Raw genomic sequence first — 19690 nt, 5'->3', positions numbered from 1 at the left:
GCTGGGTGGATGAGGGTAAGGCTGTGGATGTGGTCTACCTTGACTTCAGCAAGGCTTTTGACACCGTCTCCCACAGCATTCTCCTCAAGAAACTGGCTGCTCTTGGCTTGGACTGGCGCACGCTTCGTTGGGTTAGAAACTGGCTGGATAGCCGGGCCCAAAGAGTCGTGGTGAATGGAGCCAAGTCCAGTTGGAGGCCAGTCACTAGTGGCGTCCCCCAGGGCTCGGTGCTGGGGCCGGTCCTCTTTAATATCTTCATCGATGATCTGGACGAGGGCATCGAGTGCACCCTCAGTAAGTTCGCAGATGACACCAAGTTAGGTGCGTGTGTCGATCTGCTCGAGGGTAGAAAAGCTCTGCAGGAGGATCTGGATAGGCTGCACCGGTGGGCTGAGGTCAACTGCATGAAGTTTAACAAGGCCAAGTGCCAGGTCCTCCACCTGGGATGCAATAACCCCAAGCAGAGCTACAGGCTGGGAGAGGAATGGTTGGAGAGCTGCCAGGCAGAGAAGGACCTGGGAGTGATGGTGGATAGTCAGCTGAATATGAGCCAGCAGTGTGCTCAGGTGGCCAAGAAGGCCAACGGCATCCTGGCTTGTATCAGGAACAGTGTGACCAGCAGGGCTAGGGAGGTGATCGTCCCCCTGTACTCAGCTCTGGTGAGGCCGCACCTCGAGTACTGTGTTCAGTTTTGGGCCCCTCGCTACAAGAAGGACATCGAGGTGCTTGAGCGGGTACAGAGAAGGGCAACGAAGCTGGTGAGGGGCCTGGAGAACAAGTCCTACGAGGAGCGGCTGAGGGAGCTGGGGTTGTTCAGCCTGGAGAAGAGGAGGCTCAGGGGCGACCTTATCGCTCTCTATGGGTACCTCAAGGGAGGCTGTAGCGAGGTGGGGGTTGGCCTGTTCTCCCACGTGCCTGGTGACAGGACGAGGGGGAATGGGCTTAAGTTGAGCCAGGGGAGTTTTAGGTTAGATGTTAGGAAGAACTTCTTCACTGAAAGGGTTGTTAGGCATTGGAACAGGCTGCCCAGGGAAGTGGTGGAGTCACCATCCCTGGAAGTCTTCAAAAGACGCTTAGATGTAGAGCTTAGGGATATGGTTTAGTGGAGGGCTGTTAGCGTTAGGTTGGAGGTTGGACTCGATGACCTTGAGGTCTCTTCCAACCTAGAAAATTCTGTGTGATTCTGTGAAGAAGGACATGGAGGTGCTTGAGTGGGAGCAGAGAAGGGCGACGAAGCTAGTGAGGGGCCTGGAGAACAAGTCCTACGAGGAGCGGCTGAGGGAGCTGGGCTTGTTCAGCCTGGAGAAGAGGAGGCTCAGGGGCGACCTTATCACTCTCTATAGGTACCTCAAGGAAGGCTGTAGCGAGGTGGGGGTTGGTCTGTTCTCCCACGTGCCTGGTGACAGGACAAGGGGGAATGGGCTTAAGTTGATCCAGGGGAGTTTTAGGTTGGATCTTAGGAAGAACTTCTTTACCGAAAGGGTTGTTAGACATTGGAATGGGCTGCCCAGGGAAGTGGTGGAGTAACCATCCCTGGAAGTCTTCAAAAGACGTTTAGATGTAGAGCTTAGGGATATGGTTTAGTGGGGACTGTTAGCGTTAGGTCAGAGGTTGGACTTGATGATCTTGAGGTCTCTTCCAACCTAGAAATTCTGTGATTCTGTGATTCTGTGAAAGGTGTTCCAGTCCCCTGATCATCTTAGTAGCCATCCTCTGGACTCTCACCAGTAACTCCATGTCTCTCTTGCACTGGGGAGCCCAGAACTGGACACAGTACTCCAGGTGTGGCCTCACCAGGGCTGAGTAGAGGAGCAGGATCACCTTCCCTGACCTGCTGGCAACACTCTTCCTAATGCACCCCAGAATACTGTTGGCATTCTTGGCCACCAGGGTACATTGCTGGATCATGGTTAACTTGTTGTTCACCAGGACACCCAGGTTCCTCTCTGCAGAGCTGCTCTCCAGCAGGTCAGCCCCCAGCCTGTACTGGTGCTTACAGTTATTCCTCCCTAGGTACAGGACCCTGCACTTGCCCTTGTTGAACTTCATGCGGTTCCTGTCAGCCCATCCCTCCAGCATATCCAAGTCCCTCTGAATGGCAGCACAGCCCTCTGGTTTATCAGCCACTCCTCACAGTTTTGTGTTATCCACAAGCTTGCTGAGGGTGCATTCTATTCCATCATTCAGGTCACTGATGAGTAAATTGAACAGGACTGGACCCAGTACCTACCCTTGAGGGACACCACAAGCTACAGTCCTCCAACCAGACTCAGCACTGCTTATCACAACCCTCTGAGCTCTGCCATCCAGCCAGTCTTCAATCCACCTCGCTGTCCACTCTTCCATCCCACACTTCCTGAGCTTGTCTGTGAGGATGTTATGTGAGACAGTGTCAAAAAGCCTCACTGAAATCAAGGCAGACAACAGCCACTGCTCTCCTGTCACCCTCCCAGTTAGTCATTCCATCATAGAAGGCTATTGGGTGGTCCAGCATGATTTCCCTTTGTTGAACCCATGCTGACTACTGATCACCTTCTTCTCCTCCATGTGCTTGGAGATGACCTCCAGGCTGTGTGATTCCATCACCTTTCCAGGGATAGAGGTGAAGCCGATTGGCCTGTAGTTGCCTGGGTCCTCCTTCTTACCCTTTTTGAAAACTGGAGTGACACTGGCTTTTCTTCAGTCCTCAGCCTCCTCTCCTGTTCTCCATGACCCTTCAAAGATTATGGAGAGTGGGCTAGCAATAAGATCAGCCAGCTCCCTCAGCACTCCAGCATGTATCCCATCTGTGCCCATGGATTTGTGGATGTCAAGTTTGCCTAAGAGATCTCTGACCTGATCCTCTTTGACCAAGGGAAAGACCTCCTTTCTCCAGACTTCCTGCCTTTTCTCTAGGGTCTGAGATTCTTGAGGGCTGGTCTCAGTGGTGAAGACAAACAAAGGAGGCATTCAGCAACTCTGCCTTCTCTGTATGTTTTGTCATCAGGGAACCCACCCCATTCAGCAGCAGGCTGACATTTTCCCCAGTCTTCCTTTTTCTGCTGATATATTTGAAGAAGCCCTTCTTGTTGTCCTTGACCTTTCTTGACAGATTTAATCCCAGGTGGGCCTTGGCCTTCCTTGTAGCAGTCCTGCATACTCTGACAGTGTCCCTGTCCCCAAGTGACCTGTCTCTTTTTCCACATGCTGTGAACTTCCTTTTTTTGTCTGAGCTCCCTTCTCATCCATGCAGGTCTCCAGCCCTGTTCGTTTGCCTTCTTACTCATAGGGATGAGTACTCACAGAATGGACTCACTTCCCCGCTGTGGAGAATTTGGCTGGATTTAGTGCCATTGTTTGCTGGTCTTCTGTGGGTGAGTCTATGACTGCAGTATGAAGGCTGATGGATAGATTGTTTGAAGGACATGGAAGCAAAAGGATTTTATCAGTGTTTCCTTTTTGTTTTGTCTGAAATTCAAGTGGTGGGTCCTGCACGTGAGACAGGGCAACCCTGCCTATATGTACAGACTGGGCAATGAGACACTGGAGAGCAGCCCTGCAGAGAGGGGCTGTACTAGTTGAAGTGGGTTTGGTCATCTTGTCATCTGCTGTCATTGAAGGTGGTTTTAATTGTTGGATATTATGCTCTTTTGATCAAAATGCATCTTAAAAAATATACTTTACAAAGTATAAAATCTTATGGATTCTCTGATTTTTACTGTCTTCCCCACATCAGCTTCTGCCTGTCATCACTGTAGCTTTTCAGTCTGCACTAACTACTGAGGATTGCAACTTTTAGCAGAAAGAGGGAATAGTCATGAAAATGAAAGGGAGGGAATGAACAAGAGCTCTGGGTATACAGACATATGTGAACAAGTGCTAGAAGCATTGAACCAAGAAGTCATTTGGAGGGTTTTCTGTGTTTGAAACAGATAAACAGATAGAAAGAAGATGATGCACTTGTGTGAGGAAAAAAAGGGGGGGGGGGGAGGGGATTTTCATTTTAAAGGTGTAATGATTTATAAGCATGATTGATAAAACTTTTTTTTTTTTTTTTTTTTTGTGTGGAAAAAGATAACAAAGCAATATGATAATTCATTCAATATGTTGTATTGCTTAAGCTTCTGCTCCTGAAGAGTGGTTAGATGAAGAGGACTGGGTGCCACAAAACCTGTTATTAAGGTATCTTCATGGTGTGGTGATAGTACCAGTTTTTATGGCAGTCAAAACCATCCTTTTTATGGTTGAAATGCTTCCAAAGGCTGTTTTACAAACTGATGCCACTGTTTTTTCCACGTATGTGTTTTTTCTCTGTTTTTGTTGGTGGTTGTTGATTTTTTTGTTTGTTTGTTGTTTTTGCCTCTGTTTACCTGAAGAGGTAAAGTATTTAGAGCCAGGTTTGAATTCCAAGTCTTTCAACAGTGGACAGTGAAAATAACAGGTAGTACCAGCTTAAAGACATCTTTAAGAAATGTCTAAATGATTTCTCTTCAAAATAATGAAAAGCAGTTGAACTGGGAATTTTAACATTAAATTGCGTAATATTTTATTAGCCATAGCCTGGACACCAGGGAGCTCAGTGGACCTGCCCAAGAACCCCTGCTGCTCACCAGCATCCTTTCAGGTCCATTGATTTCCCTTTAACACATCCGCATCAATGATGGATGTCAATGTAATGTTGTATTTCTTATTTTATGCAGCATCCTGCCCTAGTTCGAGGACCTTTGCTTTCACAGATGGTGATTCAGCTTCATATTCTGTGCATCAGTCTACTTTGCTGCTTCAGTGTTACTGACCAAGTGCACATTGGAACAAGCACTAGAGAAGAACATTTGTTCACAGAGCAAATGTACTATATGTCATAAAAGGACATCTCAAATAATTTGTTTCCTTCTGCTTCAGATGCACTTTGAGTGTCTGCCAGTGGTCCTACTTTGTCCTTTAGTCTTCATAAGTTAGAAGAGCTGTACATACATTTTCTGCTCCAAGCAGTGAGTTGCTGCTCAGACATCACTTGCTGCAATGCATAAGCTGTTGCTTTCTGACAAGCAAGCACTGGGTCACAATACCTAGCAAACATTCCCTTCCCTTCCCTTCCCTTCCCTTCCCTTCCCTTCCCTTCCCTTCCCTTCCCTTCCCTTCCCTTCCCTTCCCTTCCCTTCCCTTCCCTTCCCTTCCCTTCCCTTCCCTTCCCTTCCCTTCCCTTCCCTTCCCTTCCCTTCCCTTCCCTTCCCTTCCCTTCCCTTCCCTTCCCTTCCCTTCCCTTCCCTTCCCTTCCCTTCCCTTCCCTTCCCTTCCCTTCCCTTCCCTTCCCTTCCCTTCCCTTCCCTTCCCTTCCCTTCCCTTCCCTTCCCTTCCCTTCCCTTCCCTTCCCTTCCCTTCCCTTCCCTTCCCTTCCCCTCTCTTCTTTAGGCTCTTTGTTTTTGTTATTTGTTTGTTTTTGTTTTAATTGAAATGGTTGGTTTCCTTAAACCAAGCTGATTTTCAGACTGTTTTATTAAGGTCAGTATTCTTTTATGTAACCGAGTGCTCTTACTCTGAAGAAGAAGCTGTGAGTAGAGAGTAAATGTTATGAATGAAGCCTGAAGCATTGTATCTTTGCAAAGGAAATTGTTGTGTTCATGCAGGACTGAGCACTCTTTCACTCCAGATTCTGTATGGTTTACCAGAACCAGAAACCATATTTATACATCAACGTTCCTTTTCAGACAGAAATGCAAAGTGTCTAATGCACCCTCTCTTTACAGCGGCTCTGGCACTTGTCAGGCTATTCACTAAAATTAATCAGTTTACAACCTATGAGAGACTTGTGTGGAGTGTTTTGTTGAATTAATTTCTATTAGTGAGCTGATAAAATTTGCTGAACAAACGGAGCCCACTTGAACACTAAAGCAGGAGTTAAATGGCAAAGTTGCACAGAAGGAAGCCTGGCAATAGTCAGGACCAAACCTTCCCTTCACAGGGGATCAAATTAATCTCCTGGCTGGCCCAGCTTCATGATCAAACTGTACTCGAAATCTGTGTATAAAATGGCACTAGTCTCTTTTCTTCCTGACATGCCATAAGGTAGAACAACTGCTTGAGACCAGTACTCTGATTGCTTATACTGCCAGTAAAAGCTTCACTGTGGATCTAAAATGATTGATACAGCCTGCAATTGAGGTTAATTTTGTCTTGAAATTTCATATTCCCTGGCTTTTTTTTTTTTTTTTTTTTTTTTTTTTAGTGTAAGTGATGATGTTTTTGTTTGTTTAAACTGTTTTAGAAATAAACATATTGAGCATTAACCATAGCCCAACACCACTCAGATCTGCCTAGAATCAGTTCCCTTTTTGTGCAGTGACCTTCTGGGAGCATTTCTGGTTTTGGAGCTGTCTTTTAGAAATGAAAGAGAGAGGGAAATTCATCTCCAATTGATGTGGCATTATTTTGAAGATTCATTTAGTCCCTAGTGGTGATATTACAGGTTTTACAGTTACTCCTTCTTTCTTGTAGGCACTTTCTGACTGAACTCCAGGGAGGTCCAGGATTTTAGTGCTCTCTGTGCCTGAAGACACAGCAGAGCAACCTAACGCAGTAAGTGGTGTATGCGTGAGGCGTTTTGAAGGACAGGAGGGATTCTGCCGTCCTCTAGCCTCCTGATGGCAGTAGTGAACAATTTTCCATGCAAGGGACTGCACTTTCCCTGCGAGAACCCCTCTGCCTTTCCCTTTCTGGCCCCCATCACAGCAGAACCGCCATGCAACTTGTGAGTGATGAGGGCATTTTTCTGAACTCCAAGTTTCTATTTTTATTTTTGTACTGATTGTTTATGATAATAAAATACTTGGATGTTATGGAGTTTGGATGTCAGGCCAATCTGACCCTCAAGAGTTGGCTTGAACTGCCTGAGGAGCGTGGAGTCCCTTTGATGTCAGTCTGGTTCCAGCTTATGCCAGGGTTTGATCACGAAGAGTTCACTTCAAAGCCTGACCTTCCTTTTGTGGGTGGCCTGTTGCATTTGTCTTCAGTCTGTGCCTTTGCCTTAATATGCAGCCTTTGGTGAGAAAAAAATGAAAAGTCTAACTTTCCTACTGAGCAAGGCTGTTCTGGCATGGGGATGGAGAAACTCCTTTGCACAGTTATTCTCTGTGACAGTGCTGGTTGAATTTAACCATGTGTAGCCACGCTGTCTCAGCAGCCAGGGCAGGGTCTCTGTTCCTTTTCCCAGGTCCTAGGGGAAATGTTTCAAACAGTTTCTTCTGCCAGAACAGCTGAAGAAAGGAGGGTTGTGTGGGTATTTGTTGGCCTGAAGAACTGTTATTAGTGGTAGTGAAAGACTCACTTTCAGGTTCGATACTAGTTCATCTGGTTATTGTTAGAAGGGGAAATGCTTTTGCTTCTAAATGTAGCAAATCTGGTTCAGAAGTTCGAATGACCACATAGAGACATTTCACAGAGGAGAAGTAAGTTCTGAGCAATTTTATTTTGAGAACTCTGATAATCTCTGTCTCAGGAACTACCTGGGGAATGCTTTAATTTTTCTCAGCATATTTCCAATAATTACCTAAGTACATAAAAAGCTAGTGCCTCTGACCTTTCTCTTTTTCAATGCAAGATAAAGAGCTAGATTACAGTCAAATGCCATGTATTTTCTCTACTTCTGAATAAAGAAGTTAATAAAGGTTTTGTAAATAGCAGATAAGCACGAATCAAATATTTTTACATAACAAAAACAGAACAATCTAAACAGTTAAAGCTACTTTTAAAGCAAGTAGACATTTTTTTCCCTCCTAGCTTTATTGATAGTCATTATTTTTCTCCAAAAATTTTAAAGTTTACCTAGTTTATAATCTTAAAATTATACATACTTAAAGATTGAATATTAGTGTTTGCCTTAGAAGCCTGGGAATAGCACCAGATGCATATTAATCTATGGCTGTACTCTAGCTACCCCTTTAAGTGCTATCTTTCTGAATGAGAAAAGCAAACAGCTGCTGAATTGCACTGAGAAAGTGATGTTCTTCTAAGACAAGGATTTGTGCAAAAGCTATTCTGATTGGAATTCTTTTCACTGTCTCATGAAGGGACGGACTCCAGATTCCACCATCCCTGCACGCTACTATCTTTTTTTTTAAATTATTATTATTATTTTTTTTAAATTCAGTAATTCACAGGCCTATAAGAAATAGAAGAAGGAATACTTAGCTGTCTAAAAATGAAGCCAGGACATCCAGATAAACAAATTGTTTCTTTGTCTACCAAGGACAACATGTTTGCTATGTCTATAGCGAAGCATAATAGAACATATTTTCCTTCTCCCTCTGGGGCTCATTAATATCTGCAATTAGTTAAAATGGAAGACTTGAGCATGGCCACATTCCTTGAGTTTTCTAATTTCTCAGTGTTTTGAGAATCCCCCACTCTGTTCGACCAAAATCTTAGTAATACCAAATTAACATATCATAAAACAAGCCCTATCTACTTTAGCTTTGATGGTATTACCCATCTTTGTTGAATCTAAGCATATTTTCCCTTGAAGTGGTTATTTTGAAATCTTTTGATTGTCAAAGCCCTATGGCATTCAAGTAATCAAGATAATCAAGGCCGTCCTGCATTACTTTTGAATGCCATCATGTAGCACTTGGCTGTTTCATTTCACAGTAATCTAGGGGTACTTGCGATGCCACTGAAAGTTGTAGTGGCTGTGACAGTAAATTAACTGCGTCCTTCTCAAAAGGAATCATTGTGTCAATACAACAAAATGGCAAAAATGCAGCATTACATTTCAAAACCAGTTGATAAAGATATGCACAGCCCACTGCAGGTAGTGAGGAGTTTGCTCTGTGGGACTATGAACTCCTTCCTTCCTCCTTCCTGAGCTGGTGGAGCTCCTCTAGCCAGTTTGTATAGTAGGAGCATCAGATAGGGTGTCTCAGGAGTTGGGCAGGTGGGAGGACCTTGCTAGAAACCACTTACAGAAAATGCTAGTACTGATAGAGCTTGGGCATTCAGGGCAACATCTGATTGGCATCGTGGTGCCTCAGTATTAGGCATAATCTATACTACTGAATTCACAGACTTAAGCTCAACACCCCTACAATAAAATGAGGTAAGCTACAAGGCAGAAAGCTGTGTGGGGTAATACAGTAAAGCAAACAATGAATTTTTAATTAAAGAAAACACAGAACTCTAATTTACGGTTTGCTGGAAAATGCCTTACTTCACTAAGAGCCTATTCTCCTGCTGCATGAGGCAAGGCAAATGATCCGATTATTACGAAAGAGAAAAACAACAACTTTGAGTCATTTTTTTTGCTTCACATTTCATGTGGCAGCTGCCGGAGACCTGTCCTCCGAACTGCACACTTCTACCATGTATCTTGCATCAGCATTAGTCAGAGCTCTCCAAATCAAGTTAGGACACAGACCAATGAAGAATCTAATCCTTCTCCCCCAGATTGTCCCATTTGTATGTTAAACCAACTCATAAAGGAATCATAAAGGAATCACAAAGGCACCAAAGCTGCCATCAGCAAAATGGTGGGGTTGGGTGTTGGAGGGAGGAGTGAGGAAAGCGTATTGAAGAAGAGCATGCAGCAGGTTCTAGGCAAGCTGAGCTGCCTAGTGTGTGATGCCTTGGTTCAGAGTACTCAGATGGGATTTAGCACTATTGTCTTCTCCTGAAGGAATATAAATGGGTCTCCTCCATGTCTGAAAGGTTTTTGGCCTCTAACCATTATAGAGTATTGTGAGTCCTGCCTTCATGTGGCTGCAAGGTGTAGGAACTACCTCTTAAGTCCTGCCAGCTCCTTCAGACTGAGAAATTAAATTAAGGGGTTCCTTGTCTTGGAATGCTGGGTGGTCATCAAAGTTTAAGTCCTTTAACGGATCGCATCCAATGGATGTAACCTATTGTCTCAAGCTGCACGTTGAAAATGAAGCACCGTTGTGTGCTTCATTCATACTTTTAACCTGCTGCCCCATTCAACTGCAACAGGGGTCTAAAAGAGAGGCTTCCTGAAGTCACAGAAAGCCACTGGTGCAGAAGGGCCATGCAAATTCATACCACCCCAGAGCCAAAGTAAAGCAGCTATTCTTGTCAATGAGTGCTGGGATTGTGCCTGCTGCATTGTGTGCAGTCCAGGACAGCACACATCTATCACAGTCAACTCTCAGGGCTCAGCTGTGCCTTAAAGACACCGTTTAGCTTTTAACAGAGCTGATCAGCACACAATGTGCTGACTGTCATTCCTAAAGAACAAAATGACAGTTGGGCTTATGATAAGTTTGTCTGGAGGTAGAGAATGAGAAGAGCAACTTGGTTACTGATTACCTTCTCAGTATGCAAATGAAAAATGTCCCCAGGCTTGACACAATTTGTATGGATGTAGCAAAATCAATGAACGTTTTCACCCTCAGTTGTCCCAGGAGTGAGCTTCACACCATTGTCTCCAGCCTGACTCTGAGACTTGACTATGATGATTTACATTCAGCAGCACACTACAGACACAACGTGGAAGTTCAGGAATTTTAAAGTGCATCTCTGCTGTCAGGCTGTTTCACAGAAAGAGTGCTAATGAATAACAATCATGTGACTGCTGCCATTGCTTCTTTTTGTTACCCTGTGGTTTATACTATTTGGATCTGACTATCAATTAAATAACTGTTCTTTCAGATCTGTTGCTCAGGTTCCTATTTTTAAAATCCTAGGACTGCTCTTATGTAAAAAGAATATTCCTGATATACTGTGAACTAATACAAGAAATTCTGGTCCCATATTATTCTTTTTTTTTTTTTTTCTTTTTTCTTTTTTCTTTTTTTTTTTTTTCTTATTACTATTTATTGCATAGTTCTAGGGGTAACATGCAAAAGCCAAGCTGTGAAAGAAGGCTAAGTAATTTCAGGAAATAAGGTACTACTGGAGGTGGGTTAAGGTGTCAGAAATGTGTCCTTAATATCTGTATGTACCAAAGTATCTTGACTTTAAATTATATTTAAAATTGACTTCAGACAAGAGCTAATAAGATCCTTTTCATGAAAAGTGTTATATTACCTATTACGTGTTTGAGTATTTTTTCAGAACATTTCTCTAATGTTTACATCCTGTGACAGGCCTGTTATTTTTCTAACATTTCAATAAGTAGATATATTAAATGTAGTAGAATAAATGTAGATTATCACTTAACCCTAGAGAAAGTATTTGTTTAGAAATGTTTTCAAGGCTGATGACATTTATCAACTCAAAATCCAGATTTTCCACTAGATCTTGGCATAATGGAAGATGATTATGGAGGTGGAGGTGGGGAAAATAGTAAAACCAGCATGTTGCTTGTCTAGGTGTGAAAATGGAAGTCACTTGCTGGGACGAAAAGTACAATTGGGACACTGAAGCATAACTACCAGTGCTCAGTAGCTGAGAGCTCATGGAGTGTAGATGCTGCTAATATTCAGGAAGGAATTCTAGGCTGTTTTCCCAGTTTTGAAAGATGATGCAAAACCAATTTCAGCGATGCAGTCAGTATACTATTTGTTTAAGACTGCCCTGGCAGCAGCCAAGGGTCTGACCCTTAATGGCAGCAATTTGTTTCCCTTTGGTTTGGTCATTGGTCTTTGACATTGGTCTGATCGGTTTTAAGGGGCCACATCTTTGCGTGGATCTAATTCAGAATTTCCGGGTGATTTGTCTGAATAATCTCCTTCCAGATAGCTCATGAGCACTTGAGTGCTGCTCTCAGACTAACAAAGCCAAGAAAAAATAAATCTTTTGTTATAATCTGAGCCTTTTCTTTTAGAAGTAATTCACTTCAAAACAGATTTCACCATCTAATTTTTGTTACTGTTATCCTTTTCAGTTTATCTCCAGTTAGCTGATCAATTTTCCCTCTTTTTCTTCAGTTTCCCTGTTCCAACCCAACATGCAAGGCATTGCTCATATCAGTGTTGTGGCAAAGGGCGGGCAGCACTTTCTCCGCAGCATTCAGATATTTTCTTCATGGCTCTCCGTGTGAAGTCCACCTTCCCCCTTTCTTTCTTGAGAGCAGTGTACTCGTAGGCCTTCAGCTTGCTGTAATAGTCTGAGAATTTGTTGTAAAGTATGGAGATGGGCATGCCATTCAGGATTATACCGAACGCGATGCAGAGGAATGCGAACAGGCGGCCGAGGTGAGTTTCTGGACACATGTCTCCATATCCCACTGTAGAGATGCTGACCTACAGGCAAATCAGCAGTCAGCTTATTAGCTGGGAAGAGGCATACAAAAGGTTATCTCCTTGTAATCTTTCTAGATTTGCTCAGGGATCAGAGGTGATTCTGGAGCTATCATTCTTATACTTTGCATCACACACCTGCACTGGCTTTTTTGGGTACTGTTAATTTTATGTAAAAGTCCCCAGTTAAAATAAACAAACAAATAAATAAATAAATAACCCCCTCTCCTGCAATAAAGACAGACAACAGTGCAGCAAGGCACCAGTCAGGAAGATTTTTAAAGGCTTTGTCTTGCAGAGGGAATTTCCAAATGGTTTCCCCACCACCGTGTCTGGAGGGTGGATTTGCTCAGCTGTGGATAGAGAAGGCTGCACAAATCCAGTGACAACTGTAATCCTGCTACCTCATTGTGTCACTGGGAACAGGCACCCCTCTGTGTCTAAATCCAGTGTGCTTATAAAAGCCGGTATTTTGGGACTTATTGTGTGTGTTCTATTTTGAGTATTACCTTTGCTTGTTATATTTATATATATGTGAAGTATGAATGAAAAACACATGAAAAACTTCAGGTAATTGTGAAATATATTTTGATAATGTTTGCACTGTTGGGAGATATGACCCAGCAGTCTGAAGTTTCTTTATAAAATTGCCTTCAATGTTTACACATATACAAGGACCTAATGAAAAAACATGTATCTTTCTCAGTCATCTAGAAATCTCAAACTTTTGCTGAATTTTTATGAATTTGTATTTGAAGAAGTGTTTGGGGGTTGCTGAAAATATTTTCGGTGTGCTTGTGAGTGATGGTATTTTATATTCCCAGTTTACATGAACCTGTGAATTTTGCCATCTCATTGTCTACATAGTCCATAAAGGATCTTTTTCCTGAGCCTTCACGTTTTTCTATTTTTAGACTACACAGATATGAATAAGCTTTGTTTTATATGGCCCATATATAGTACCAAGCAATGCAAAACTTTCTTTGTAAAATAAAGTTTTAAAAATTCCTGGCTGTTTGCTTACATGGTTGTTACATATAAATGATGTACTCGCAAACAGTCAGCATGAAATAACTCCTGTTATATTCTTCCACTCTGTGCATCTTGATTGTTTATAACGTTTACATTTAGTAAACACAATTTATGTTTCTCTGGCAGGTAAAACCTGCAGGGTTCTGCAATCTGGTGCTTCCTTGTAATATTCATGTGCAAGGGATCTTTTGCAGCCAATTAATTTTATTTATTTATTTATTTATTTTACAGTATTCGAGGAGACTGTTTGTATCTGGTAATATAAAACTTCCACAGAATACAGTACAGGCAGGAGTTTTACTGTAATTCTCTTGTGGCTTTTGCACTGAAATAAGTCTCTGGAAGGTCACGGTGTGCAGCCTGCCATCCTCTAACATGCTAAATAAAATGTTATTTCAAATAAAGAAAGTATTAGGCTACGTGAGACAGCACTGGATAAGCATATTTGTAGGATGCACCTGGTGCTTCCTGCGGAATAAAAAGGATTAGTCACTTGGTTTAATGGAAATTAAGTCACTGGATTTGAATGATAATACAGGATAAATATCTCCAAAAATAAATACTGAGATGAGGGCAAGATGTTTATCTCTACCAGCCAGGACAAAGCCATTATCCTGTGATAAGGTTCTGTTCCACTGGCACAGTCTTCGACATCACTGTGACAGTTTGGGAGGGAGAGCTGTTCTCTTGGGTGGGTCAGACTGTGGACACCGCTGGATTTTGATGAAATTTGAGTGATCTGTATTTCTTAATTTTTACTTTTAAAGAATGAATAGGCTTTAAAAATTTCTGTGTGCCTTAGAATCACAATGTGCATGCTCTAGCACATCTTTTGGATACACTTGCTCAGCTAAAAACACCTTTCTCACATAGTCATGGTTATATGGAATTCAGAGGAGTATCTAAATAATCATGGTGTTACCAGCTTGCAGGAGTGATGTCTTAAGATTTTTTCATATATCTTACATGTTCAGAAATCATGACAAACATGTGGGAAACTGCCACATTAAATCAGTCACTGCTGAAACAGTGAGTTTGGCCAGGATTGCTCCAGCTGCTGGCTAGAAGTATCATTATTGGACAGTTTGGAGTTGCCTTCCTGTGGTCCCCATGCTATGCTGATTGTCCAGCATGAGTTCTGATCCTTTTCCAATCTGTTTGCCTTGGTTTCCTTGCCTGGGAAGTGATGGGGACATAGCCAGCAACATAGTCAGGTCCAGGGGGCAGAGGTGCTCCTGAAGCCCTGCCATAAGAATGGGTTATGGAGGCCAGCATTGCTTGCTCTGACAGGAAATACACATACCCTGCAAGTGATGGTGGACTAGAACAAGCCTTAGTGCAACGGGTAGCACCTAGCTGCCCTTTGACTCGACTCAGGCTGCTGTAAAGATGCACAGCTGCTGCAGCACAAAGAACTCCTGTTTTCCAGCACTCTGATGCTGCTGGCTGCAGTACAGGGAGGGATCAGCTTCCCCTCTCCCCATAGTCAATCCCCACCCTCCCCCCCAAAAAAAAAATAAAAAATCACGTTATTGTATAGATGATAATTGGGAAACTGCCATACCTGAGCATGAAGATTATCTGCTAAGCATCTGCTTACAGCCTGTGCTTCCCTTTCCCAGCCTCCATTGTCTGCTAGTCCTCATCAATCCAGAGGTGTTTCTTTTGTATTTGTAGCTCACCTTGAAGGATATAACTATCATTTTGGTCAGCAAATAGTCTGAGAAAAATTGATTAGCATACTGGAAATAATTGCATGGCCATCTTTGATTGTAAATGCTTCTAAGGTGAAGCATGAGTTTGGGATGCTGAACCATTCTGCCAGTACGCTGTCAGAGCCAGGAGGCTTTTAAGTAAGGTGGAGTACTTTAAACTCTCATGGTTCTGTGTTCCCAGCTAAATCTTCATGCCCCTGCAAGAGGTGAACCAAACAACATGGAATACATTGCCCGAGAAACATCCCTCCACATAACAGAGTGTAGTACGGCTCAGCGATAGTTCAGACCTCAAGGAGATGTGCCCAAATGCCTTAGAGCAGAGACCCCCACGGCAGTCTCTAGAAATGAGGTCATTCTGCCTTCCTTTCCAAGTCTTGTCAGCAGAACCTCAGCCAGTTACCCACACTCTTGGGAAGAATCACACTCTTTCTAGCAAAGGCTGCAAAAATACTCAAGGTGACATTAACCACACATTAACCTCCCTCACTACAGACTGATGTGGGATTCGAACCAGTGACCTAGATGTAGAAGGCAGCCTATCCCATTATCAGCCTCCTGAGCCATGCCACTTATTTTTGCATTCATTCATCAACTCTGGCACAATATAAATAACCACCAATGTTTTGTGTGTATATATGTGCAGACGTATCCTGGAAGTGCCACCTAAGGAGCAGAATGCAATCTCTTGTGTAAAACAACCATTGGTCCGAATGAAATTTAATAGCCAGAGCTCTGGGACAGTTTGGACTTTGCAAGTTTGCCTGCCAGAGTACAGTGAATGGTACATAAACCATGTTTTATCATCTTGCAGTTGTATGATGGGTCACAGTAGATTTTCAAAAAGATCAAGAATGAAAATCCCATGTGCAGCTGCAACCAGCTAGCCCAATAAACTCTTTTTTTCTTTGTTTATTTTGGCAACACTGTCAATAGGATTTAATGGAGAAAAGCTTTTCTTTTCTGTCTCTTTTCCCACTTCTTCTTTAAAGGGCAAGTACTGCCTGCATTTGGTCAGATGGGAATTTCAACACTGTCTGCCTGATTAAGCCTTGATTAAAGCTTACAACTGAGGTGAATGAGTGCATGCGTGTGTGTGCGTGAGTGAGTGCATATGTCCTGTAAGCTCTGAATTCAGAGCAGATGTTCACTGATCTAGGCCTTCTGTTTTCAAGACCGTCAGCTACTTTAGAAAGGGAGGGGAGAAGAGGGTAAAGGAAGGGTGGTGAGGGAGGGGATGGTCTCTAGATACTGAGCAAGTTGAGTTGTGTTTACTTACGGCAGCCCACCACCAAGCATGGGGGATGCTGGTGAAGTTGGTACTAGAGACGTCATGCTCCACTGTGTAGACCATGGCAGAGAAGGCGAAGATGCCCATGGCAATGAAGAGCAAAAGGCAGCCCACCTGCTGGTAGCACTGGCGCAAGGTAAAGCCGAAGGCACGCAGCCCCGTGGAGTGGCGGGCCAGCTTGAGAATGCGGAAGATGCGCATGAGGCGCATGATGCGAAGCACTTGTCCCACTTTGCCCACCCGTCCCACCTTCTCGATATCGTGCTCATGCTGAGAGCCCCGGCCTCGGGGCTGGTCATCATCAGCGAAACATTCAAGCAGCAGCTGCAGGTAGAGGGGCAAGATGGCAATGAGGTCCACAGCATTGAGCGCGCTGCTGGCAAAGCGGCGTAGGTCTGGGGTAGAGACTAAGCGCAGCAGGTACTCCAGGGTGAAGAAAGCGATGCACAGGGTCTCGATGTGCTCCAGGACAGGACGACTCTCCCCACTCTTCCGGTCCACCTGCTGCATCTCTTCCACGGTGTTGAGTGCCAGGGCCACCACGGAGATGAGCACAAAGAAGCTAGAGGCCACCGCCATCACTTTGGCGGTGACAGAGGAGAAGGGCTTCTCCATGAGGTTCCAGAGGCGCCAGCGCTGGGGCCCATAGTAGCGCATGTGGTGGAAAAGCTGCTCATTCTCCTGAGCCTCTGCCTGGGAGCGCAGCTCACGCTGGACCTTCAGCTGCTCACTCAGCTCGTCGCGGCGCTCCTCGAAGCAGATGCGGCAGCAGCGGGGTGTGTATTTGAGCCGCACGCCCCAGTAGCTCAACTCCTCCAGGAAGCTGCGTGGGCAAAGCTCATCCCTCACACGCAGCACCCCTGAGGCATAGAAATTGTACACCAGCTGGAAGACAGCTGGGTCACGGTCAAAGAAATACTCGTCTCCCTGGGCAGCATAGTCATCGCACAGGCCCAGCTGGCAGCGGCGGTCAGTGGAGGTGGCCAGGCGACCCAGGCGGGTCTTGGGGTAGATGGCCACTGCCTGGTAGGTGAGTCGGTAGCTTTGGCCACCGACGTTAATGTTCAGCACGGATGAAGTGGATGCCATGGCTGGGGCTCCAGAGGAAAAGGCAGGGGAGCAAGGAATGGATGACGAGGGCTTGTTTTCTCCCTCAAATGGGTCTCCGGTTGGCCATTTTCCTTGTTCTTTCTCTTCTTCTTCCTCATCTTCATCATCCACGTAATAGTTGTAATTCCCCTCTGGTCCAAGGAGCAGCAGGGGCTGGGAGCTCAGCGGAGCAGTGGCAGAAAAGCCACTCTGCTTGTCTAAACACATGTCTTCATTGTCCTTCCTCCTGGCGAGCTGTGGAAGGACATTTGCTGCTTCCCTCTCTCTTCCTTTAGCTTTCAGGAAAGGAAACTGCCTCCTCATGTTAAACTGCAACATACTATTTTCCCTTGCTCTTCTCCTTTCTTATCATTCACCTGCTTGACAAATTAGCACCAATCCTTTCTGGTACTAAGACTGACAGTCCTGCTCTCTTGTCTCTTCACCGAGGTGATATCAAGCACAGCGGCAGTTCTGCATTTTTCCTCCTGCCAGTCACCACTCCAGTTGCTGTGAAAGCTCACTGTGGGATATAGACACATGAAGACTGCTGTTGACTGTTTTAATCTTGCTGACAGGGAAGATCTGAGTGCTTAGAGAAGGGGATTTAAGGGCTATTATCCTGTTCCAGCCTCATGTCCCTCAGGCTGTGACGTGAATGATTATGGATCCATAAATCCATGAAAAATCAGTAAGGGGGAAAAAAATGTAAAGTTTTATTGCTAATAAACAAGCATACATTTCCCTAATTGAAATATATAGGGATTAAGAATAATCTGAAAATGAAAACATATGAGGAGCAGAGAGAAGACAGGGAACATTATAGATTTCTTTCATCTACTTCTGTATAGTATGTCTTGGTTTACCTTAATGAAAATAATGAATAATTAATATGCAGATATTTTGTGGGGATACATTACCATAAGTCTTTAAATATTTTCCAAAGGCAAGCAAATAAAAATCATTCCTCTTCATTCATGGTTAGCATATCTGCTGTCTGTCTGGTTGCCGGCACAGGTCTCATGCTACTCTGGGCACAGCTCAAGTGAGAGCAAGCATGTGGAGGGGTTTCTAGCACACTGCTTCACTTCAAACTCTTATTAAGATGCTGAGAAAGGGAACAGGGTGCAAAGCCACTCCTCCCTCTCTTGTAGGGCATGTTTAGTAGCATAAAGCCACGTAAGGTACCTAGCAGGACAGGATAGATTCTTTATCCTTGTTTTGGTGGAGGTTTCAACCTCACCCCTCGATGAGCTGGCTCAAGCATCTCCAGTAACAGTGAGCCTCCTGAAAGCCAAGTTGCTTCCCCTTGATGCTGGAAGCACTTCAGCTGGACTAGAGCTCCTCTAAAGAAGAGGATACACACAATAAATGTATGGCTCCTTCAGCATACTCTTAGTCCTTGAGTTTCATCTTAACATCAGCTCATTATCCCTGGTTTATGCAGGCTGGTGCAGGATGGGACATGGCAGTAGAAAACTACTAGCTCTGGCAACACCTTCACTGGTACAGAAGGCTGCAGTGTGAATATTTGGAGCAGCCAAAAGCTAGGTTTTGTTTTTATTGCTTCTCAGTCAGAAGAAATTCTTGTTGGAAATCTTGAATAATCAGAGTGATCATGTTAGTCATCCAAGCAATCTTGCAAGCGCAATTTTATTAAAACATTGACACAAATTCCAAACTACTCTTGTCACTGAGGATGAGAGGAAGTATCCTGGTTTCTGTCCCTGCTCCTCAAACACTTATGCATCTTACCAAGTAACTCAACATATAAGCAATCCCTAAAATGAAGATGTTTCTGTCTCAAAGAGTGGCAGCCAAGCTTTCTGTTACATCTTTGGCTATGTTACCTTTGTGTTCCTTCCTGCTCAGTATCACAGCTTCAACATTCCTGGCTTACCTAACAGCAAGGAGCATATGCAAGGCTAATTCAAACCAGGTTTCCCATGATAATGAGTGTCTATCAAAACAGTTTAGTAGGCCTAGCCTGCACCAGAATCATGGTGTGGCCCAAAGTGCTGCTGTGGTTGTACCACAGCCTACAGCATGGAACATCTGCCTGTGTACCTGGGCACAGAGACATAATCTGAGCAAATCTGGATCATTATCTTCAGGCCCTGGGAGAAACCTGTGATCTGGAAATGAACCAGCTGCAAGAACTCAGAGATTTCTTATACCTGGGCAGCAGGTACTCTCAGAAGCTGTTTTGGATTGATGTGACTGAGTTCTGTCCCAGCTTGAGTTCTTGCATACGACGCAAAATGATGCTGTTGAAAAAAAAAAAAAAAAGCCATATAAGCAGAAAAAGTCTGTGAGATTATTAGTTTGACTGATATAAATAGAAAAAAGATCAGCTGCTGTTGAGCATATGTTTCTTCAGGGTCTGGTTATTGTCA

At 44.0% G+C, this 19690-nt stretch overlaps 1 protein-coding gene across 1 annotated transcript; it reads right to left on the bottom strand.

Moving 5' to 3' along the window:
- Positions 1-4318: 4318 nt before the first annotated feature.
- On the bottom strand, positions 4319-17618 carry KCNV2 (potassium voltage-gated channel modifier subfamily V member 2; the record flags this gene model as incomplete). Its single annotated transcript, XM_032205625.1, has 3 exons — positions 16194-17618; positions 11919-12170; positions 4319-4339 (listed from the first exon to the last, which is right to left on the bottom strand). Coding segments are annotated over exons 1-3 (1698 nt in total), but the record flags the coding sequence as incomplete, so codon positions are not given.
- Positions 17619-19690: the final 2072 nt, after the last annotated feature.

Source organism: Aythya fuligula, chromosome Z, assembly GCF_009819795.1.
Source record: "Aythya fuligula isolate bAytFul2 chromosome Z, bAytFul2.pri, whole genome shotgun sequence".
In the NCBI taxonomy this organism is placed as follows: Eukaryota; Metazoa; Chordata; class Aves; order Anseriformes; family Anatidae; genus Aythya; species Aythya fuligula.
This window is presented reverse-complemented; position numbering and strand designations above follow the sequence as displayed.